This window comes from Mastigoproctus giganteus, chromosome 8 (assembly GCF_048544385.1).
Source record: "Mastigoproctus giganteus isolate SK-2022 chromosome 8, ASM4854438v1, whole genome shotgun sequence".
Classification (NCBI taxonomy): domain Eukaryota; kingdom Metazoa; phylum Arthropoda; class Arachnida; order Uropygi; family Thelyphonidae; genus Mastigoproctus; species Mastigoproctus giganteus.
In genome coordinates, this window is record NC_143582.1 from 53,276,875 (window position 1) to 53,302,936 (window position 26,062).

A 26,062-nucleotide genomic window follows, 5' to 3' on the forward strand; every position below is an offset into this window, starting at 1 on the left:
TACACAGCGAAGAATGGAACGAATTATATTGGGAATCAGACTGTTAGACAAGAAGAGAAACACATGGATTAGGCAGCAAACTCAAGTAAAGGACATTCTTATCAAAACTAAAGAACTAAAATGTTCTTGGGCAGGACACATAGCTCGAAGACATGATGACAGATGGACTAAGAAAATAACAGAATGGTACCCAAGAGGAGCTAGAAGAAAACCTGGAAGACAAAGGTGGAGATGGATAGATGAAATTCATGAGTTTTTGGGTAGTAAATAGATGGCCAGTGCTCAAAACAGAAGGAACTGGAAAGTTGCTGGAGAGGCCTTCATCCTGCAGTGGATTGAAAATGGCTGATGATGATATGAATATTTTTTTATAAATTAAAATTTTAAAAATATATGTGTATATTGTTTTTAGGAAAGGGAGTTGTAAAATCGAGGTGCCACATTGGAATACTAAGGATCTGGTCAATTTAAACAAAACAAATATTTGGTGGAGGAGGGTACACTTAACTTTGCACTGGGGCCCACTTTTCTAGTTACACCACTGGAAGGATATATATTATCAGGCAACACAGAAGCCTATGGTAGATATAAGCTGGTCTGTAATCAAGTCACAAAGGAAGTTAACACGTGAAGGCAGATTACAAGAAATCTTTGGCAAAGGGTGCAAAGATGTAAACTCTAGAAGGAAGGGTCTGAATCAGATTGATAATGATGGTTTGACTGTTGATTATTATTAGAAGTACATGGTGCAGGGAAGCCTGAGGCCCATGCTGCAGCAGTCAAAAAAATAAAATTTCTGAATTACCCTGAGAGAGAGAGAGAATCAGAAGTAGAAGGGAATCACCAAGAAAGAGAAGAATGATGATATTCAGCTCAGGACCATGGTGTGCCAAGCCCATACTCACTAGGATGTCAGCCCCTTCCTGCTCAGGCAGCTGAGAAACTAAATGAGTATTTTACGCCCACATTCACATGAGAAAGGAATTCTGTAAGGAAGTGGAGACCAGAAGTAAAAAGGAATTCTGTAGGGAACTGGAGACCAGAAGTAAAAAGAAATTCTGTAGGGAATTGGGGGCCAGAAGTTTATCAAACTCTAACAGAGAACTAAATGATTTTTAATGGCTGAGAGCAAAGTGGAGGAGAAATTGTTGAAGTTAAACATAAGAAAGGCACCAGGGGCGAATTGATTGATTTATTATTATTATTATTATTATATTATCCAAGGAAGCCTGAGGCTTATGCTGCACCAGCCAAAAGAAACTGCCAAGTTACCCTGAGAGAGAGAGAGAGAGAGAGAGAGAGAGAGGAATCACCAAGAAAGAGATGGATGATGATATCCAGCTCAGGATCCTGGACATGTTTTTGTAAAGGGTGGCTCCTTGAACGTTAGTTCATCTCTGCCTCGTATCTCTGTGAAGAACAGTATCACTAAAAATGGGCCAGATATGTGTGTGATGGAGGTTTGTGTGTATTATGCGTGTGTTCTATTCTGGTCACTTGGCTACCCAGAAACATCAGTCACCTGAACAGACACACACCATGGGAAGGTGGGCCAGATTCCTCAAGGGGCCCACTCCAAGGGGAAAAAAAAGGGAAGGGGGAAGAGGGGTTCCCGTGGCGTATAAAAAAAAAAAAAAAAAACCAGAAAAGAAAGAGAGAGAGAGAGAGGTTCCCGTGGCGTATTAAAAAAAAACAAAGAGGTTCCGGTGGGCATATTAAGAGAGAGGTTCCCCTGGTGTATTAAAAAAAAAAAAAAAAAAAATTCCCCATGGTGTATTAAAAAACAAAAATAAGGAGAGAGATTCTCTCTCTCTCTCTCTCTCTCTCTCTCTCTCCCCTCTTTTTTTAATATGCCACGAATTGAAAAATAAAAGTAGAGATTTATTCATCTACAGCAAAATCCATTGTTTTACAAACTGCTGAGGACACAGCCAGACAGTTCGTTGTAAACATCAAATTGAATGTCAAGTTGGGTTCAGGCCAGAGGCGTGAATAACTGCTGTCATCTGAGACTGTACAAGTCTTCTCATAAAGGCTTCTTTTGCAAAAGCTGCAGCACTCGGTAATTATCAGCATCCTGCATCAACACTGACTCTTGACCAGTAGAAAGATTAGGCACTGCTACCTTAAGCCTGGCTCTAGAATCCATATAGTTTGGGCATGAATACAGTACATGTTGCCAGTCTTCAACCTCTCCACACTGACATAAATCTGTTGTTGTTGACAACCTAAATTTATACAATTTCATATTCATTGAACTGTGACCAGTCAGCAAGTATGAAGTAAACATATCCATATTGAACCAGACATTCATCTTCTTGTTCATCAATGTGTAGGCCTCGGGGAAGAATTTCCTTGCATGAATACAGTACATGTTGCCAGTCTTCAACCTCTCCACACTGACATAAATCTGTTGTTGTTGACAACCTAAATTTATACAATTTCATATTCATTGAACTGTGACCAGTCAGCAAGTATGAAGTAAACATATCCATATTGAACCAGACATTCATCTTCTTGTTCATCAATGTGTAGGCCTCGGGGAAGAATTTCCTTGTAACACAGCCGATTGATGAAGTGTCCCATCTAGATTGCCCCCTAGGTTTGCCCAGCCCATACTCACCAGATGTGAGCCACTGGGGTGAATTTGTTGTTTAATGGTGCAGCCATAATGCACCAAGTCAAGTTTAATGGAATACTAAGTACCTTTGGTAGTCTATACATAGGCTACAATGTTAAGCAAGTAAATATTATGTACAAAAAGTATAAAGTTAAGTAAAACCATATAAAATATAAAACCTAAATCTTTGTGTAAAAGTTAAAAACGTTAGACATATTGTCTCCGTCACCTATAATCTAACTGAGTGTAAATGGTTCAGTCAGATTATTAAAAACGGTAAAACACAAGCATTGTGCTTCTATAAAAACAGGACATTCTTTAAAAAGGTGACAACAGTTAAAATAGCATTTTAACTGTTTAACACATCTCACACATAAGTGGGTCATCCGCCCTCAGCAAATAGGAATGTATTAGATGTCTATTACCTATGCGGAGTCAAGCAAGAACAACTTCCTCTCTTCGAATCCTGCATGTAGACTGGACTGCCATTGCATGATTACAGGCTTAATGTGATTTAGTTTATTTGTGGCCTATCCGTGCCAAGAATTTTGTCATTAGGAATGTAATTTAGAGAATATTATTTGCCTGTAGTCTGTATAGGGGACTGAGAGGAAATGATTATTCAAGGTAATGGCTGATTTGTCAGGGGTACCAGCTAATACATTTCCCCAGATCTTAATTTGGCTTGGGATCCAGCAAAAGCAAATGTCAAATCCTAATTCCCCGAAATAAAAAAGGATCTGATGGATCTGGAACAGGATTGGATGAGGGTTATACCTCAACAGCAGAGCCTGGAACACGCTTAATGAATCACTATAAATCATGTACCTTTGGTAATGGCTATTTTTAATGTGATCAAGTGCTGTTCCTATTGCATGCAACTCTGCAATATAAATTGCAGTTTCTTGCTAGTTTCTTGTTGGATAACGTTTTGTGAGAAAACACAACAGCAGATCCCACATAGCATTCTGACTTCGAGCCAACTGTATAGACTGGTAGAAAGTCAGAATACTGCTCTCTATGTGATGCTAAGAGTTGTAGACAGCTGGCGGCACAGTAGCCTTCTCCCAGATCTTGATGGAGAGGTCACAAGTTGGAAAATAAGCATGCCGGAGTGGAAGGAATTGCCTTGGTGACTGGGCAACATTGTCTACTGTCATGTCTAGTACATTTAACAGCCCTTGGATCAGAATACCAAAAGGTTTATTAGCAGTCCAATGGGTGTTGTAGAGGTTTTCCAAATGTGGCTCAAAAACGTCTGCCTATGTGGTATGATCGGGCAGGGATTTTTTAATTTAAAGGCATACAGAAAGGACAACTGCTTACGTTGAAGAGATAGAGATGGTTCATTTGCTTCAAAATAAAGGCTTTGGACAGGAGATGTGTGAAATGCTCTATTGGCTATCCGGATGGCCTGATGGTAGATAGTAAAGAATGAAAAAGACCTTGGAGTAATTGTGCAGTCAGTTCAGAAGTTTTCTGAGCAGTGCAGGCAGGCTTCCAGGGCACCTCACAGAACCTTGTCAATGATATACAAGAATTTTGCTAGCAGGGATAAGGAGGTAATTATCCCTTTGTATAAGGCAATGGTCAGGCTACACCTTGAGTGCTGCATACTAGTCTGGAGGCCTCATTTTAGGAATTATGTACCACTGATGGAACGAGTATAGAGAAGGGCAATGAGATCAGTGAGGGGGAATAAAGAGTTTCTCTTACCAAGAAAGGCTAAAGTTCTGCAAATTGCAGCATCTGGAGACTAGGCACCTGCAAGGTGATCTGATTAAGGTGTATAAGGTCTTATATGGTTTGAGCAAGCTCAATGCTGATGAGATTCTTCGTCTTTCTCATACACACCTGAGGGGACATAAATTCAAATTAAGGAAGAAATTTGAATTTATTGAAATTCAAATTTGAATAATTTGAAATTTGCCTTTAGCCAGCAGATGGTTGATTGCTGGAACAAACTTCCATCTGTTGTTGTGGAAGTTGATAGCATAAGTAAATTCAAATAAGACTGGACAAATTTTTTGAGTGATGGATGGGTGAAATGGGAAGGTAGTTTTTTTTTTTTTTTTTTTGGCTGATGCTATGCCTCTACTAAAGCTAATATTAATATGCTTGTCTTGTGCTGGGTGGGAAGTGAGTCCACTTAATCTGAGAAAAAAAGAAAAGTGTGCTGTCCTATTCTGGGTACTGTAGTGAGTGGAATAATTGTGTCAAAATGAGGAATGATTAAGAATATCCTAGAAGTGTTAACTGTTGTAACCTGAAGATGTATATAAAAAAAAAAAATAAATAAATAAATAAGATACTCTTGCAAGTTAAGAAATATAAATGTGAGTGAATGTTAGGTCACCTATGTAAATCATGCAGTGACCAAATGAATGCCTGTGATTAGCATTAAAAAAAAGTAATGTTTCAGTAGTTGTTATATTTAGGTGGCACCCGTATCCTACTATCAGTATGACAATGAAGTAGGATGATAAATATGTGAGAAAGTGTCATGTTGTGTGCTGTTATTCACTCTGCCCTGTGTGTGTGTGTGTGTGTGTGTGTGTGTGTGTGTGTGTGTGTGTGTGTGTGTGTGTGTGTGTGTGTGTGTGTGTGTGTGTGTAAAGTATAACTGTGTAAAAGTATGACAAGTGTGAAATTGGGCTGAGTGCATGTAGACAGTGTGTTGTTCTAACAGCCCCCCACCAAATTAGACTGCAGTGGGGAAACCCACCCTTAGTGCTGACATCACATATCCTCTTCTGAGGCATGATGTGGGAATTGCTGACACCAGTAGGGCACCCTGAACCTATGACTTTACTCTCTTACAATGGCTGTCTCCCTTCCCCACCTCCCATCCCAAACTTTTCACCAGGTAGACTCTACAACCACAAACCTTTTCCTGTTCTTAACAGTCCTCCCCCTCCCATGGAGGATGGGCTCCTTCCAGAGGGGTGCCCCTTCATCCCTTTAACTTTCTATTTTCAGGTGTAAAGTCTTCCTATCATCATCCACATTTTTTATTTTCATCTGTTCCTCTCCTCCTCATCTGTCACCCTTGCTCTCTTTTTTCATTTTCCTGAGGTTTTTTTTTTTTGTTTTTCAATTTTTTATTCTCAGTGGGGAAATTAACCTCAGGGGTTGTCCAGGGTTTGTTCCACCAGAGACCGTTCCATTCCCTCGAGCCTGCATCCCAGGATCAGAGGATTGGCATCATGGGATCCCATCATGGGCTTTGTGGCTAAATGGCTGGAGGAACAATAGACCAACATGACCCAACACCATACTATGCAGACCAACACTAGAACTATCTCTGGCCTTTATGGAAATTGTACTTCAACACAGAGTATACAAATGTGAATTTGGGGGGGGGGGACCTCGCTGCCAATTGACAATCAACACTAGACACTATGTACCAGTCATTGGTAAATCTTCAATTCAAAAAATGCAAACTGCACTCAAAAGTTATGTTTAATACTTAATACTTATATTAAGTATTAAAGTTTCAGTGTACCATGCATGAAATCAATTGTACATAAAGGTGATGATGTGTGTTCATAATTGTATTGTCTTTAACTTACCAGTTTTAGTTAGTATCTCACAACAACAATCTATAATACTATGAAATAGGTTGTTATGCAGTAAGGAACACACTGTTTTTCTCAAAGGCTCTACCAATTCTAATATGCTTATAAAGCAGAATGTTACATGCAAACATATATCTCTAATACAACACTATGGGTCAATAAAATGTTTTTATTTTCATTTCAAACTAAACTGTCTTGATAGTTTGAAGGATTCAGGAAAGCATGAAGAATTAGAAACTAAATGCTTTATTCTTTTATTCTTCTACCAGCTAAGCAAATTTGAGGATTGTAAGAATTTGTATAATAAAATGAAAAACACTAGCAGAATTTTCTACAAACTTTCCAGGACAACTCTGCCACCTTTGCCAGTTATTCAAAAAATTCTCAATTAATACAAAACTAGAAGTAAATGTAATGATGTATGTATGTGCATTGGCCATAGATAAATCTTCCTCCCCCCTTTTAATATAAAGGAAATTTTCGTCAATCAGCACCCTGATTCAGGAATCACAAGGCTTCAGTGAACAAAATAAAAAGGCAGAGAATTTCAATAATAACTAAATTCTACTACTGAGCATGGTTGAGAGACAGTGTCTTTAATTTTAAGAAATAAATATCAATGATTAGGATAATTATCTTTACAACACAGAAAACTCACCTGCAGAAATTTACATCGTCAATCAAAAGCCAATGCCCGTTTTTAAGAGCATTCACCAAAATACTATCTACCCATTCAAATCTTCCTCCGCCACTAACTACTCCAGTACTTTCTAAACTATGCCGGATACTGTCTAATTTCTTTTTAGCATTCTCTAGAACTAATAAGAAAAACAAAGAGATAATACTTAAATTTTTTAAACAAATTATGTTTTTTTTTACCTCATTATCAAAATATGATATTTAATCATAGTGAGATGGTTAGATAATACATATAATATCCACTTTAATCAAATGTATTTTTTTTAACATAAATATATTATGGTATGTCCTTCCAACTTTTGTTTACTGTGTATAACACATATCAAATGAAAGACTGGTAATAAAATACTAGGAAACAATGAGTATTTCTGCCTGTTCAAAACTTAAATCAGGTTAATAGCAGACAGGCTATCACGATGATCGTTACATAAAGTGTTGGGCCCATTGTTGTTTTGTATATTTATCAATAATATTGATGAAGGTATATCAGGTTTAATGTACAAGTTAGCAGATGATACCAAGGTTGGCAGGGTTGTTAACGACAGTAAAGACAGTATGCTACTTCAACTGGATCTAGTAAATTCGGCAAATGGGCTGAGAAGTGGAAACTGAAGTTTAACATTGACAAATGCAAAGTACTGCATATGGGTAACAATAACCGAAGAGAAACCTACCAACTGTGTGGTACTACACTCAGGGAAGTGGAAAGTGAAAGAGACATGGGGGTAATTATGCAGTCAAATATGAAATTTGCTGAGCAGTGCAGACGGGCTGCCAGGGCAGGTCATTGAGTCTTGTCAGTGATATATAGGAATTTTGCTAACAGGGACAGGGATGTGATTATCCCGTTATACAAGACAATGGTCAGGCCACACCTAGAGTACTGTGTACAGGTCTGGAGGCCTCATTTTAGGAAGGATGTAGACTTGCTATAATGAGTGCAAAGAAGGGCAACAAGATTGGGGAGAGGAAAAAAGGGGTGCTCTTACCAAGAAAGGCTTAAGTTCTGCAAATTGCAGCACCTGGAGAGTAGGCACTTGATGTGTATAAGGCACTGAATAGGTTGAGGAAGCTGAATGCTGATGAGATTCTTCCTCTTCCTCAGATTAAAAACCTGGGGGGGGGGGGCACAGATTCAAATTTACGAAAGACAGTTGTAGAATAGATGTGCGGAAATTTGCCTTTAGCCAGCAGATAGTTGATAGGTGGAACAAACTTCCATCTTTTGTTGTGGAAGTTGATAGGCTAAATAAATTTAAGACTGAGCTGGACAGGCATTTTGAACAAATGGAGGGGTGAAATGGGAGGGGTTTTTTTTGGCTGATGCTGCACAAGCTTGCTTTCTTGCATCGTATGCCTCTAATAATGATAATGCTAATAATTGTTAACTTTTGACTTTTCAAAAGTAGAACTTGCCTAATTTTTATTAAAAAAAAAAAAAAAAAGCAATTCTATTTCTAATTCAAAATATTATTTAATAATACTGTAGCTCACATTCTCATGTGCATTCAAGAGTTCCACAGATTAGTTTGTTTCATGAGTTGAAAAAACTATTCTCACTGCACCTCAGATCATCTAACTACAGCCTTGATTAAAGGGTGCTTTAGAAATTCCTCCAGTCATCAATGGCATTAAAGCCAGAAGAGAATGATTAGAAGATAGCAATATATCATGACATCTATGCTGCCATGCAACACTATCATAAAAGAGCAGATTTTTAATTCAGACTTTGACTACGAAATTAGATTTTACTGACAACATGCACATTTTACATTAAGACAGACACAGAAATGCCAACTTAACAATCAAGTACACTTTAAGACATACAAAGTTTGGATTTCTATCACATTCTTCAATATATCAGTAAACTGACCTGGGGGCACATTTGACTGAAGGATTCTGTTTGTATTTTCAAATATTAGTTGAACATTAAAAAGACATACAAAATGCTTTATTCAAGTCATAAAGCATAACAGCCTTTCCACATGTGGCAGATAATCTATCCAGAATTCACAGGCAAGGCTACAGGATGAGCTCAGGATGGCGAATCAATGGCACTAGTGCCACAAGTCACATACAGGAAAATACACAGTGCAGCAATTGGAAAACAAGCCTAGTGCTAGAAAAAAATAATGATCCCACGTATGAAGTAAACTAACCTTAGTTTATTCAAAGTAACTTCCTCCAGCATCCATACACTGCATGCAACAATCATGAAGCAACTGGAATGACTAGTCGAAGGCTGTGACTAGTATACTGCTCAATGTTCTTGTCACAGCTCTGAATGGTCTTGATGTCATGAAAATAACAGCCATACAGTGGTGCCTTGAGCTTCAAGAACAAAAAGAAGTCACAGTGGGCTAAATCTGGTGAATACAGTGAGTGCAACAGTATGCAGACTTGTCTGCTACCAAAAAACTCCCAAACAATGAGAGCCTTGTGGCTTCGTGCATTGTCATGCAAGAGGAACCAACTGCTGTTGTTGTTATTTGGTTTTTAAGAGCATTAGCAGCTAAGGCCATATAGCTCCAAGGATATGCGGTGGTCATTCCCTGACCTTTCCGCATCCTCCGTATTTGGTGGTCACGGGCTTGAACCCTGGTCTAATCAAGAAGCGTGTGCTATGAACTGCCGCTCCTGCCCACCTGGCTACGGAGGCGCCGAGGAACCAACTCCATCTTCTCCATACTAAGACTGCACATGACAGATTCTCTGCAACAAACATTTTAAAACAAAAAGTCCAAACAGTATGCAGCAGAAAGACTTAGAATATTTGGCACAAACTCTTTGTGCGCAATTTCCTTGTTATCATATAAAGTGATGAGCAAGATTTTGATTTTTGAGCTTTCGCCACAAACCTTTTTGCTTTGGGAGAGTATGCCAACTTCCAGTCCGCATTTTGTCACTTTGTTGAAGGTAGGGCTTACAATAACAGTCAAAATCTTAATACCGGTATTCCAAAAACAAACGTTTTATTCAATAAATTTTGATGACAATTAGGTGCAATAAAGTAAGGAAAAAAACAAGTACTGTAATTACTTGAATCATTCATGTTTTAAATAAACTTTTATTGCAATAATAAATATTCTGAAAAAAAATCTTTAAAATACAGTTATTCTAAAAACAAAAAAATACATATTGTTACTGCAAGGTTTAGTTATGTTTAAGCATCAACACTACATGTCCGAATAAAGTGAGCTCTTAAGAAACATAAGCAATCAATAGTATGATCGTTTAAAATGGATCTAATTTTGGTACATACAGTATTTGATTAGCGACAGAATACGCACTTTCAAATTCTATTCTGGTACTATTGTACTGAGATAATCATAGACGATCTCAGTCCATATTTTCTAGGCTTTGAACAATTTCAGCAAAAATAGTTAAAAAGTATTTCATTAATTTCCAACTCCAGTTCATCTTTTAAAATCTCATTGGAGTAAGGCAATTTCTTATTTTGGAAAGAATTTGTGGAACACTGATGTTCTGTTCCATGTTGGTCTTCCATTGTTGAATTATATTCATCATTTTCTGAAGGAGAAAGATGTTTTATTAAGCGAAGTATAATTTTCACTATAGTATCTTTATTGAGTCTGGGAGAGAGCAAAGAGTGGGAATAAGAAATAAAGAAGAGAGCAAATAGTGCAGTTAAGGATTTATTCACATATATAAATGCAAAGAACAAAAGGACAAATCAGATTGGACCCTTATGTAATGGATGTGGAATAGTAGTAGATAACATAGCTGAAGTTGCAGGTGAACTCAACAGTTATTTTGCATCGATATTTACATTAAAAAACCCTTTGTGTCAATGTGATATTATAGAAGTGAAGTTTAAAAAAATGTAATTAATGATGTTGAAATTTCAAATGATTATTTAATGAGAACTTTCGCACCTACAGGCAAGTAAGGCTCCTGTGGTTGATGGCATATACCCTATAATCTTAAAGGAGGTGGCAAGTGAGTGCATTCAACCATTAAGGCTAATTATGAGAGCATCACTGGACAGGAGAAATTCCATTGGATTGGTGTAAATTGGAACATAAAGGCGGTTCTAGGAGCATAACAGGAAATTACCAACCGGTCAGTCTAACATCAGTAGTAGGGAAAATCATGGAGTCAATGATCAAGGGTGGAATTTAGGATCATTTAGATGGAAACAGTATTCTGTAGGATATACAGCATGGTTTTGTAAAGGGAAAATCATGTTTAACAAATCTGGTTAGCCACTTTGACAGGTCACTCGTGAGCTGGATTTAGGGAATAATTTCGACATTGTTTATTTGGATTTCAGCAGAGAATTTGACTCAATCCCACATGAGTGGCTACTTTATAAGTTGGAGGCTGGAATCATAGGGAAAATCCTTAGATGGATAGCACAATGGCTTGAGGGCACCAGGCAGAGGGTTGCGATAAATGGGTATTCCTCAGATTGCGTTAATGTAAGTAGTGAGGTTCCACAACGATAAGTATTGGGACTACTGTTGTTTTTGATTATCTTAAATGACATCTATGAAAGAATGGAGGGCGTGAGATCTAAACTTGCAGATGATATAAAGATCAGTAGAGTAGTTAATGATCGCCACCAAGCAGAACTTCTTCAGAATGACCTAGATAGACTTGCAGGATGGTCAGAAAAGTGGCAGCTATGCTTTAATTCAGCAAAATGCAAGGTCTTACACCTGGGGAACAGCAACCCCAAAATAACTTATACACTTGGAGAAGTTGAACTAAAGTCAGTAGTGGAGGAACGGGACTTGGGAGTTATGATACAGTAACAATCATCACCCATAACAATTGAACCTAGGAAGATTTCAATAGCCTTAATGAGTTCTCTGCAGTGTTCAACTCATGCCTGTCATTGGCTGTCTGCTAATGAATGTGGAACAAATTGTGCACAGACCTTGATTTTCTTCGAATCCTGGGTTTTTATTTGTCAAAGGTTTCCTTATCAATGCACAGATCTTCTGAAATCATTTGGAGTGTTGTATCTTGGTCACTGTAATGACTTCTTGCACCTTTTCACTCAACTCTAGCATTCAAACTGGTTTTGCTGGGCCTGAATGTTCTTCATCTTCCAGTGATTCTCTTCCATAGGCATTTGTGCCACTCAAACACAGGTGCACAAGACAGAAAATTCCATACACTTGCTTCATACATTTCCATGGCACCTTTGCCTAGTTGAACACAAAACTTAAGATTTATTCCCTGTTTCACCGTCCCTCCACAACACAAACACAAGAAAGACGTGTAGTTCAGCTCACACTAAATTCTGAAATGTCAATTTCTGCCGACCATGATTGCAGTGCTCAAGAAACAATCACTCTTTCGTTTCATTTTTATTTCTAGTAGATGGCAGCACCAGCACTCATCTCATAACATCGGTCTCATTTTTCAGTTGTCACGCCATGTATAGCACATAGCCACCATTAAATGTATACTATAAAAAAATCTTTTTTTTTTCTTTTGAATGAAAATTTGTTGCACGGTATATCAGTAATTTATTAGCCACTTTCACATATTGTTATCTTTTCTATAATTACAATAAAGACTACATATTAATGTTAGTCCTTTATTTCTTTTTTGGCATGTATGGTAGAAGAGGTTTGTCATTCACAGCCCTAGTGTATAAAAGATGTAAACAAACTTTTATTTTATTTTGTTAGGGTACAAGCAGTAGAAAGCAAAGATTGCTCCCTGGTAACACCAATGCTGGTTACTAAAAATTGTAAAAAACTGCCCTATGAATTTCTTATATTTTTTTAATAATTATTAATGTGCGATGGCTCCCATGGATTTTCAATACTGGTTTTATTTTTCATTTATTCTGTGGATACATCAAAATAATGACCATCCTCAGTCCAGTAATTAGTGTGCACAGCCACAGGTTAGCAGGTTGCAATCGGAAAATCTTACTTTCCCTAAATTCCATATATACAGAGCCACAATGAATATGTAAACTCTTCTGGCCCCAGCCATCTCAAGAATAAACAGAAATTTTTTTTATAAATAAATAACTGCAAAATTCTTACTTGATGCTTACAATACTAATAAGTTACTCTAGTTTTGCTCATGCTACAGTTATCAGTTTGCTTCGACTGCTTTGGATAATTTGAACCAGAAATTTGCGATTCTATGGCAAGATAGTGTGTGTATGACAACAACATAGGATTCTGTTCAGAATGCCTACATGTTAACAGTAGGTTAATATGGTGAGATAGCATGTACCAGCAGCTTAGATAAAACCACGTTAAAGGCACATAAAACTGAATTACCGTATTTCCCCATGTATAAGATGCACCTTTTTTCGAAAAATTTGGGGTCCAAAAACTGGGTGTGTATCTTATACAGTGGTTGTAGATTTTTTTTTTACTTGAATTTCCCGCTTTTTCGCACTTGTTGTCTTTGCGCTCATTGTTTCGCACTTGTTACCGGTATATTAGGTTACGTTTTGCCACGTTCTGCCCAGAAATGGCTCAGTAAAGATTTTCGTACAGTGCTGAATTTAAGTTAAAAGTTATCCAGTTTGCAAAAGTGAATGGAAAGTTTGGTCCTCCTCCAACTGAGAAAACAATCCGAGACTGGCTATGGGAAAAAGAAACCCTACTGAAAACGCCACGGCAGAAGAAGGCCATTAGAGGCAAGTCAGCAAAATGGCCTGATTTTAGAGAGGGAATTGAAGATATGGATTGAGGAGTAAAGGGCAATTGGAATTCCTGTGTCCACAAAGATGGTTCAGCATGAGGCAAGAATTGCTGATGAAAAAGAAGTTACTGATTTCAAAGGACACATGGGGTTTCAGGTTCATGAAACGGAATGGACTAAGCATGGGTATACACACACACACCAGACTTGCTCAAAAGATGCCTGAAAGCTATGAGCAGAAGTTCCTTGAATTTCATCGTTTTTGTCATTCAATGTCGGAAGACGCATCAGTTTGAGTTGGGACAGATTGCAAATATGGACAAAGTCCCCCTTCAATTTGATGTCCCAAGTAACAGAACTGTTGATAAGAAGGAGGGGGGGGGGGGGGGAACTGTAACTGTGAAGACAAGTAGACATGAAAAGAGCCATTATACAGTTGTTCTAGCTTTTTGTGCCGACGGAACCAAGCTGCCTCCTATGCTGATTTTCAAACGAAAAACAATGCCAAAAGAAGACATTCCTCGAGGAGTGATTGTCCACGTTCATGACAAGGGTTGGATGGATCAGGATGGTATGAAGATCTGGATTAAGAAAGTTTGGAGCAGGAGACCAGGAGGGTTCTTACGCAAACCTGCCCTATTGGTGCTTGATCAGTTCAGGGCACACAAAACAAAAAATACAAAGAAGATTGCTGCAGAGCAAAAAACAAAACTTGTCGTCACACCTGGAGGCTTGACACCCCAGCTCCAACCACTTGATGTCAGCATTAACAAACCCTTCAAAGCTGACATGAGAGACGAATGGAACCAATGGATGAAGTCTTCTGGGGACAATTTGACACCAGCAGGAAGAGTAAAGAAACCAACTATAGGAGAAGTTTGTACATGGGTGAAAAGATCCTGGGATAATATCAAGCTTGAGATCGTTGTCAAGTCATTTAAGAAGCGTGGCATTTCAAATGCCATAGATGGAACTGAGGACGAGGCAATATATGAAGACAGTGATTCGTCATCAGACACAGATGAGGACAAGCTAATGGATGGGAGTTTTGACAGTGATGAGTTGTATGAATTTTATGATGAATAAAATTTGAGTTCAATAACTTTATGTAAAAAATTTTTTTTCAAATTTCGGGCCCCAAAATTAAGGAGCGTCTTATACACAGGGAAATACGGTATATGTGGTCAATTATTTTTTAAAAAGCAGATGAACCAGAAAATAATAATAATAATAATAATAATAATAATAATAATAATAATAAAGTATTAAGAGAGTAAAAATCCCACATCATGAAACATTTATTATCATAATTGTTTTAAATACTGATTACTATTTCTCAAAATCATACCTTTAGCATCACAAGGAAGAGTTTTCAAAATGCAAATGATATCATTCAGACACATCAGTCTCCTTTGAAAGATATCTATTTCTTCTAATAAACTAGTAGGTAGCTTGTTAAACTTTTTACTAGTATAATCATTCCATTTATGAAGCAGTCTTTGCAAATGATCTTCTTTCTCTTCATCATCGAGCAACAGCAAAGAATTCCATACTGTTTGCTGAAATGATGTTTCCAGTGATTGGTACACAAGATCTAGTTTATGGTTGAGATCAACCTATAAAAAACAATATTACATTATTAACAATGATCAGACAGAAATAACGTTATTAATGCATATGAACTAGAAATTCTGTTTACAGATTAATGTGATGAGAGAAAACCATTACACAGCTGATCATAAAGAACAAATATTCAGTTGGCACTAATTAAATCACACAAGTCAGGATAAACTGAGAATTCTATTTTAGTGAAAAGGTTACAGCTTACTGATAATAAGCAAAACTCCCATTCACTTAATGAAAGGCAATGTCCCTTCTTAGAGTTGTAACATTGTCCCATGTTAAAGTTTCATAAAATGTTTTTTTTTTTTTAAAGAATATTTACTAGCACCTTCGTAATTAGTTCTTTTCAATAATTTTTACAAACAAATCATTGAATCTTGCCACTTTTATAATGTTAACATTTAAAATTTATAGTTTTTTTCCATTGGAGGATTTTAATTGATAATTTTTTTGTCTACTTAATAATGATACAGGGTTCAGTCACATTATTACGAACAGATACCTAGTATCCAGAATATGCGCCTTTTCCAGCATGCACCGCAGCCAGCTGCCACAGGAGGGATTCATTAAGTCCATGGAAGGTTGCTACGGGTATCTGTGACCATGCAGACTTCAGAGCACCCCGCAGTTCCTGTAGGTTTCTTGGTGGAGGATACATCCGTCTGATGTGGAGATCGAGGTGGTCCCATAGATTTTCAAATGGATTAAGATCCAGAGAATTCGGTGGCCAAGAGAGTAGCTCGGTCTTCGTCGTGCTCCTCAAACCACTCACAGACGATTCTGGCGGCATGGCATCACGCACTGTCTTGCTGATAGATACCATCGCCACCAGGGAACACTGTCAAAATGTATGGTGTACCTGATCGGCGATGACTGATAGGTAACCATTTGCTTTCAGAGGTATCAGTGGACCCAAGCCATGCCATGAAAACATTCCCCAGACCATAACGCTGCCCCCACCAACAATTGTGTCCGGGTGTCTGTTCTTGGAGGTTTCACACCTAATACGCCACTGTCCATCCATCCAGTGGAGCAGAAACCGACTCATCAGAGAAGGCCACTCGGCAAGGGTCCAGTATCAGTATTGCTGTGCAAACTGACGACGTTGTTTGCGATGAACAGCTGTCAGCATAGGTGCTGTCACCAAGTGTCTGCTCTGGAGCCCAATGCGCAACAGCATTTGTTGCATTGACACGTTGGAGACCTTTCCGGCGGCCCAATGGTTCATTTGGACGGCCAACAGTAGTGCGCTGATCGGTCCTGACCAACTGTTTCAGCCGATGTTTGCCTCTGGGATCAATGGCGCATGAGGCTCCACAACCGGCACATTGAGTCATCAAAACTGTCCCATTCGTCCAATCTTGATAAATTTTCACCACTGCAGCACGTGAGTATTTTACAAAGTCTGCTGTTTGGTAAATGTTGCCACCCCTGGCCCGATAGCCGATGATCATGCCTTTTTCCAGGTCTGATAGGTCGCGTGCTTTGCCCATGGCAGAGGCTGTTACTGTGCTCAAGGATGCCAAACATCAAGCTGTATATCCTTGCGGTGTGTGAACCTGACACGTGCACTGTATGATTCGCTAGGCATGTGTGATGTCTGCATTGGGGGGGGGGGGTCCATAATATTGTGACTGGACTCTGTATATTCACTGTAAAATGAAAATATCACATTCATAATCCAAACAATTTTTTTTTCTTTACATATGAGGGATCATTTTCATATTAGAGCCTTTAAATATTTACTACATGATCACCAGTGTTTTTTTTTAAACTAGTCAATAATATTATTATCATGTTAAAATTAATGGTCATGTTAAAAAAAATAAATAATTTGCAAACCTACACAAACTTTAACTAAATCTTTATAAGTGCAGTTAGCTTGGCCAAAATTAATTCTTGCTGGTTTTATTATTATTATTATTTTTTTTTTTTATTCATTAGCAATACTATAGGCATTACAAAAAGATATCTTAATCAAAATTGTAGCAGCCTTCATTCTTAATTTCATAAAAACCAACTTTCAAAATTTTTATATGATTGTCTGATGTTTTTCATTAATTTGAAAAACATTATCATATAATCAGAATATCCACAGCAATTGAATGCCGGTTTACAGAATATCCGTAATAACTACATCACTCCCACAAATACTGTTAACTTATAAATTATGGATGCATGCTGAAAAATTAATTATTGACTTGTATACAAAAACCAAAATTTATCCCTTTCCCACAGAAAAGCACTTATTTATAAAAGGATCACTAACATACATATAACAAAAATCAGATAAAAGGAACACTGTAAAAGTCAGTAATAGAAAAGATTACAAAAAAAATCTTGTAGACATTCTAACAGATAGCACTACTTAACTAATCATTTAAAAATATATACTAAAATAAAATCCAAACTCAAAAGAGCATAAAAAAGAAAATAGAATTTATGAGGATATCTATAAAAAATGAATTCTAGATAACTCTGAATTCCTACTTTATTCAGCAGCAGGGCCAGATTTACATATAAGCAAAATAAGCAGTAGCTTAGGGGCCTCCACCCATCGGGGGCCCCTAAGTATTTCGCGGACATATTTTCATTTTTGACTGACTTGAAAACAAAAGAATCTGTTGTGAGAAATAACGTAAATAAGCTGCTTAAGAAATATCCAAAAGATCTAAATACTGATTTTACTGTTGAAATTTAAAATTTTTTTACATATGTGAAAGACACATACCCTAATACCAAGTTCAATCACGAAGAGCTGTACCATCTTATATGCCAGGACAACATTTTTCTAGCGTTTCCGAACATTGAAACGATTTTACGTTTGTATTTAAGTTTGATGATATCGAACTGCACTGGAGAACGATTGTTCAGTAAACTGAAAAGAATAAAAAACTATATGCGCGCGACATGTATCAGGAAAAATTAGTCGACTTGAGTATTCTGATTATGGAACACGATAAGCTGCGAACTCTTTGCTTCAATGATATAATCGAGCAATTTTCCACCGTCAAAAGTAGAAAAAAAATGTTATAATGATTTTGATGTGAATGAATGTATTTAAATCGGAAATATAATATATATTTTTAACTTTGTAAGTAATTTTTTCTTTGTCGCATATGTATTTATATTTATTATATATAAAGAGATAATAATAAGTGTATTTTTTAGATTTTTTAAAATTAAACTTTTTTTGGGGACCCCAAAAAAATTTTGTGCTTAGGAACCCCGCAATACTTAAATCCAGCCCTGTTCAGCAGGGTTGCTAACGACAGTAATGATATTATGTGACTGCAACAGGATCTGGACAAGTCGAGCAGATGGGCTGAGAGTGGCAACTGATCTTTAGCCATAGTGATGTAAGCTTCCTTGGACTTGGGAGGAGGTCCCCATGGACGGGAGATGTGCAAATGTGTCCCCAATGCACAAAGAGGGATCAAAGGGTGACATGAGTAATTACAGACCTATTAGTTTAACTTCTGTTCCAGGGAAATTAATGGAGGCACTGTTTAAGGAAGCAATACAGTATCAACTAGACAAAACTGCAGTTGTTATAGTTCAGACACAGGCGCCTCCGTAGCCAGGTGGGAAGGAGCAACAGTGCGTAGCACACGCTTCTTGATTAGACCGGGGTTCGAGCCCGTCACCACCAAATACAGAGGATGCGGAAAGGTCAGGGAATGACAACCGCATATTCCCGGAGCAATATGGACTTAGTTGCTAATGCTCCTAAACAACAAACACAAACAGTTCACACACAGCATGGGCTTAAGGCGAAGTCTTGTCTGACTAATTTGATTGGATACTATGATATGGTGGTAGTAGTAGTAGGGGCATGTGATGCAAGAAAGCAAGTGTATGAGCTTATGCAGCATCAGCCAAAAAAAAAAAAAAAAATTACCACACCATTCCCTCCAAATACCTGTCCAGTTCCTCCTTAAATTTATTTAAACTATCGACTTCCGCAACGACAGATGGAAGTTTGTTCCAGCAATTAACCACCCGCTGGCTAAAGGCAAATTTCCGCACATCTATTCTACATTTGTGTTTTCTTAATTTGAATTTATGCCCCCTTAGGTTCGTAATCTGAACAAGTGGAAGGATTCCATCATAATTCAGCGTGCTCAACCCATTCAAGGCAAAGGTTGGTCGCAAAGGAACTGAAAGCAAAAAATAATAATGATATTATATACTTAGATTTTAGGAAATCTTTTGACACTATGGCACATGGAAGACTACTGTACAAATTGGAGTAGTATGGCATTAAGGAAAAGTTGCTAATAGATAAAAGGATGGTTGAGTGGGAGAAGACAGCAAGTGGTAATCAATGGACACTGCTCTTCATGGAGTAATGTTATTAGTGGAATCTCCCGGGGTTCGGTGTTGGGCCCATTGTTGTTTTCTGTATTTATCTATGATATTGATGAAGGTATATCGGAGATAATGTCCAAGTTTGCAGACGATACAAAGGTTGGAACGGTTGTTAATGACAGTATATCAGGATAGATAGATAGATAGATAGAGAGAGAGAGAGAGAGAGAGAGAGAGAGAGAGAGAGAGAGAGAGAGAGAGAGAGAGAGAGAGAGAGAGAAAGAGAGAAAAAAAATAAGAGTCAGAAGTAGAAGAGAAGGAAATCACCAAGAAAGAGAAGAATGATGATATCCTGCTCAGGACCCTGGGTGTGCCAAGCACATACTCACCAGATGTGAGCTCCTGGGAAATGTACATATTTAGCACTAGTAAGCAAGTATAAGTGCACCTGTTTTTGCTTCTTTGTTTCTAGTAATATAACACATCCTAAGTAATTGTCACTGTGTCTTCTGATCTAAGAGTTGAAGCTCTAGCACTGTTAAAGGTGGACTACTGAGCTCTTGATGCCCCTCCCCAATTTTAATTTCTTCAAAGGCAACAACTCTGTTGTTAAAGCTTGGATAAACCCTAGGGGCTGACATCTGGTAAGTATGGGCCTGGCACACCCAGGGTCCTGGAGCAGGATATCATCATTCTTCTCTTTCTTGGTGATTCCTTTCTACTTCTCTCTCTCTCTCTCTCTCTCTCTCTCTCTCTCGCAGGGTAACACGGGAATTTTTTTTGGCTGGTACAGCATAAGCCTCAGGCTTCCTTGCACCATATGGCTAATAATAATAATAAAATTAGTAGAAAATGAAGCCTATTTTTTTCTCCATTATGAGTTTTTCCCTTTCCTTCGCCACATACGTGCACAAAAGGAAAGTTTAAAATTTAAATATCCAGTGAGTACTGATAGTTGTTTAAATAAAGAATAACTTGCAAAACCTTTTATGAATCAACTGACTAAAGTATACTCTATGGCAGGGGTTGGCAACCTTTTTTGAGTGAAGAGCCATTTTTTACTTAATTAAAAAAAGAGAGAATCCGAAGAGCCACACCTGAACTCAAGTTGAGAGGAGGGGGAAAGAGGGGGTTGGGGAGTTTTTTAGGAAATGGAATAGAGTGGGAAGGCATTTTATTAAAAAATATACATTTTGAAATATTATTTATTAATACTGAAAAACGTAACAAATATCCAATTAGGTACAGATTAATGTGACTTTTGCTACTGAACTTCTCTTGCGAGTCTCTCGATATCAGATGAGTATGCCACAATTTTTATCTTTAAACATGCTGAGACTCACGTTGTTCAAACGGTTTCTTGATTTATTTTTAATATGTTCATGTTCGAAAATATTTGATCGCAGAAATTCGTTGAACCAAAAAGTGAGAGAAGTCCAAATGCAAATATTGTCTATATGTGTCCGGTAAGCTACTCCACATATTGAACACAATTTGATCTTGCTTTTTCAACTCATCTATCGCCGTCCATCTGTGTAGAATTGCAAGGGCAGCCTTTTGCCTCTCCAAATCCTCAATTTCAGTTGTAAGGCACATTATCTTGATTTTTAAGTCCACTATAACCCCATTTCAAATTGTGCTTCATGTGGGCTAAAAGTTAAAGAGCCACATGCGGTTCGCAAGCTGCAGGTTGCCGACCCCTGCTTCATGGGTTCTGTGGAAGTTGCCACGCATGAGCTAAAACTGTAATTATTTCTTACTAAAAGGAACATCCACATCATGTGCGCCGGCAGGATATTTAAAGGTGGTGCCATGTGGGAATAAATTTTTTGTTTACCAAATTTTCGAATACGTGCAATATCTTATGTTTCAATAAATTAATGAAAATATTAAAAATTGTGTATCCCTTGCACCATGTTGCCGGCGCCCATGATCCACATCAAACCTTAATGAGAAATGAAGACATGGCATTACTCACTCATCCAGTACAAAAGTTATCGCTACATGTGCGGAAAAACTTGGATTCATGGGCGCGGCCGTATTTCATGCTATCAAGAATAGTCGAGGGCGTTCCGATTTCAAAGATTCTGTTCCGTTTCCCCATAAAAGACATCAGTATTTCGGCAAATAAGAACTTAATAAAATTAAATCCTTTCAAACTGTTTTTCCCACGTTTTCAAGGTATTTTTATCTTAATTCTTATCTTAACGAGGTACATTTGATTTAATGTACTTAAAAATTTCCATCGTAAGAATTTATTCCGAAAAAAAAAAAAAAAAAAAAAAAACCCTGCGAATTCTTTCTCTTTGTCGCGTATGATCCACTTACTAACAATTTTTGGGAATCGAAAGAAAATCATTACGAACATTGAAACCGTAAAAATCTCTACTGATAATCCAAATGAATTATTCAACAATGTTTGAGGAAAAGAAAATGAAGAAAGTAATTATTACGTAAACCGAACGCTTCAACAAATGCGACTAGAAATCTCCCCATCAACTTCAGTAATATACGAACGACGAAAACGTAAATATTGTATTAACTGATAATAAATAAGAATTTTTTACCTGCTATTTTTTTTATTTTTATTTTCAATAAAAGCGATTCGTTAATGTTATTTACTTTTTATACTTTTGTAGGAATTTTCACAAAAAAAAAAAAAATCCGCGGCAAAACTTTACGGCAATCACATTTCGAACCTAGTTCGAAATGTAATTGCCGTGAAGTTGTTCTTTTTTTGGCAAGCATTTATCTCATGTTCAATGGCCACAGCGGGTATAGATGAAATGCTCTGATTTGTGCTTTGTAGTACTGCTAATCGCTAATGCTTGTGGGGAACTTTCACGGGCAAATTTTGGCAGGTCGGAGACGAGTTAAATAAATAAATAAATTTTCTGTTTTTTTTTATTTCGTATGATGTGATCAATACACGAAGGAACCAGTTTTTTCTTGCTTCCTTCGTGTATCGTGGCCGGGATATCCAACCAACCGGTTGGTTCGGCACCATCGTGATATCCAGCCCGAGGCGGGAATCGAACCCGCGACCTTTGGGTTGCGAGGCAGGCGCTTTACCTACCCGGCTAGCCCGGTCGGCAATTTTCTGTTTATACTCCGGGAAGACCAAACGGTCAGAGGAGTTCACAAGATAGACAGAATACAAGAAACAGCACCGTATTCAATAGTCACGGGCTTGAACCCCGGTCACTCAAGGCACGTGTACTTATGCACCCGCGCGCCTGACCACTTCGGTCTCGAAACGTGATTTATATTAAAGTATGCTGTCTTAGCTTCGTCACAGTAAATTCCAAAACAATTCCTCACCGGGGGGGGGGGGAAGAAAGTGGGGCCTTGGCGGTATGGTAAAATTCGAAAATATTGGTCCATGCAAACTTCTACGCTTACTTCGTTCATGTCGCCATGCAACCAGCACAGTTCCACCTCTATCTTCCGGAAGTACTGTATGTGCTCAGAAGCCAGCCACACACCGTTTCACCACATGAAATTTTGTATTTTTTTTTTTTTTTAATACTGATGACCTCGACCTCTTCAGATCATCGGTACCTTACCAGCTATAAAAGCTACCACAAAGTAATCACTGGCGTAAGAACCTAAAGGGATCCTACTCTGAACCAATGCTGAAGCTACCAGGACTGAAGCCTATGAACTGTCTTAGGGGCAGGCCGCCCCGACGTCTTCAGGTCACCAGTATTTAAAATAATATTCATATTTTCTTTTACTGTCACCTAACAAAATCTAAGTTTTCCCTTCAAAGTCTCCAGATTCCATCACGTTACTGCACACATTTGGGCATCCTTTTACTGCCCAACTATGTTCACCTACAGTCGCTGCAGGAAAAAATTTTAAACAGAAATGGCAGGATAAACAGCGATTACTTCATATTCGAGATGCAAACACCTTCATTCAATAGCGTTGCAGAGTGATATACTGAGCTATCACTTATGGAGCGGCGCCTCCGTAGCCAGGTGGGAAGGAGCAGCAGTGCATAGCACACGCTTCTTGGTTAGACCGGGGTTCGAGCCCGTCACCACCAAATACGGAGGATGCGGAAAGGTCAGGGAATGACCACCGCATATCCCGGAGCAATATGGCCTTAGTTGCTAATGCTCCTAAAAACCAAATAACAAACTTATGGAGCGAAAGTTGAGTTTCAGAAACTCAGTCTGCTCTCCGCATCAATACCAACAAATACTGGTTGCTCAAGAAGCTGTCGTACAAACAAACACATTTGACACACGGAATACAAGAGGCTCCTCATAACTATCAAAATATCTCGGGATATTACAATTCTCCAAATGTCTTAGAATCAATGGTCATTTTCTACCTATACAGAAGCTGCCAAAGATACAAAACACTGACGCCGACTTTCAGAAGTTAATTAAAAAAAAAACACAGAAACCAGGTTCTGTCTTCTCACTAAATTACAGTCCTCGAATTAGGCCACGATATCACTCTTTCACTGCACATACTTGATCTGGATGTGCATCAGTTTTGAATGACTGTCTCCAGAATATCGGCTTTCCATCAAGCACTTACAGCATTTCACCACAAAGCTACCACAAAGTAATCCTTGATGAAAGAACCTAAAGGAATTCTACTCTGAACCACTGCTGAAGCTACCAGGACTATGAACTGGCTGAAGGGCAGGCCGCCCCGATGGTGAAAGGGGTTCATTGCACCCGAGCGTCATCGTTCAAGGGGAGCCAAAAAAACTGAAACTTACACACATATGAAGAAAATTTTAAAACACGTTACTGAACTTTTATTGATATATGCATAATGCTTGTCTACTCTAAATTTTACTATATAAATTAACCCTTCGATACTCGCGCGATGTGCAGGTGTCTTAAAATCGGAACTTCCAACAATGAAACTTAAATCTATTTGTGAAACGCTATGGTAAAGTAGAATTGATGCAGAAAAAGTCCTTAAATTCAATCTTGATAAAATATATGATGCTCTATACAATATCTATACAGATATTTCCCATGATAATGATTCTAGAAATGTAGCTAAATCATTAATAACAAAAATCAAACCTTATGACTGCAATTTTCCGGGACCGTTTGGTCGTCCAGGAGTATAAACAGAAAATTTATATACTGTATTTATTTGTTCTCTTGTAATATAGTTTTATATATTATCAAAAATCAATGTTGTTAGCAACTCGATGAGAAATTTAAATACGTCAGTACAACAATCATAAAAATGTTACATTAATTAACTGAGTATTTTAAAGAAACTAGAACAGATGATGGTTTTCAAAATATGTTAAATGAAGCAACAGCTATTGCTAATGAAATAGGGACTGCGAAACTCGTAGATTTACAAAAGTCTCAATCACAAGACCACGAAAAAAGAAAAGATTGTCTCTTTATGAAAGTGATTATGAAACTATAAATTCACCCGAAGCTTCATACGAAATAAATTTTTATTACGCCTTACTAGATATAACAAATTATACATAAAAGAGAGATTTGAACTGAAGGTGCTTAACATTTTTAATTTTTCATCGGACCTTTATTGGTTTTCATCTCTAAATAAAGAAACCAAAATTAAACATTGTATCGACTTACAAACTAATTCGTCGGATCTTTCTTTAAAAAAAAAAAAATAATAATTAACATCAATGCTATTGACTTGTGTGAAGAAATAGAAAATTTGCGAATTTTTACACAGCCAACCATGAAAGCATATAATGTATATTTTTTCAAAAGATCTTGATGTTTCCCAATTTTTCTTTTTCTTTTATGTAAACCCCAAACACGAGAGGTATTAGAACCTATAGTACTTAGTACCGTGCTTGGGTTGGAGGTTGAGAAGACGAAAGAAGATATTTGTTGCCATTGGACTTGAACTTCTGTAGACTATAATTTTCAGGAAATACGTATGAAGGAAGGTTGTTCCAGAAAACGGCAGTTGAATGAATAAACGAGGAAGATGAAAAGTTAGTTCTGTGGGTTTGAAGTTGGACAGTAAATGGATGTTGGCTGGTGGCGGCACGTGTTCGGACTGTTTTGAAAGAGAGAGCGGGAATTATAGAAGCCAATTCAGAAGAACAGTGCCCATGGAAGTATCTGTAGAAGAGGCATGCAGCAGAAACAGTACGTCTATGAGACAGCGGGTGGAGAGACTTTGTTAAAGATGAATCATTAATTAGCCTAACTGCTCTCTTCTGAATGGAATCAAGAAGCCTGAGAGAGGTTTTGGGGGGCACAACCCCAGATGTGGGAACAATATTCCATGGTAGGGCGGATTTGCGATTTGTACAGAGTGAACAGATGTTTGAAAGAAAAGTAATGCCGAGAACGAAGGAGAAAACCAAGTTTTTTAGATGCAGAGGAAGCAATATTTGTAATGTGCTTGTGCCAAAAAAGATTAGAAGTCAGGGTAATTCCCAAAAGAGATATATCATTTTGCATAGAAATCGGAGTGTTACTAAAGATAAGCATAGGAGCAGAAGAATCCTTTTTGCGAGATAATAGACAAGACTGAGTTTTAGAAGGATTAAAATCAACTAAGTTGTCTTTGCCCCACTGGAGAATTACCTGGAGATCGGCATTTAAGG

The 26,062-nt window shown here is 37.8% G+C and overlaps 1 protein-coding gene across 1 annotated transcript in view; it reads right to left on the reverse strand.

Annotated features, from left to right (window-relative positions):
- Positions 1-26,062, reverse strand: part of LOC150081532 (midasin) — a 1,449,634-nt gene that overhangs the window by 625,559 nt on the left and 798,013 nt on the right. Inside the window, exons 42-43 of the mRNA XM_090380238.1 lie at positions 14,891-15,158; positions 6,857-7,016 (exon numbers count right to left, since the gene is read on the reverse strand). Of these exons, the coding sequence (XP_090236364.1) occupies positions 6,857-7,016; positions 14,891-15,158 (428 nt within the window). The remainder of the gene's footprint in view (positions 1-6,856; positions 7,017-14,890; positions 15,159-26,062) is intronic.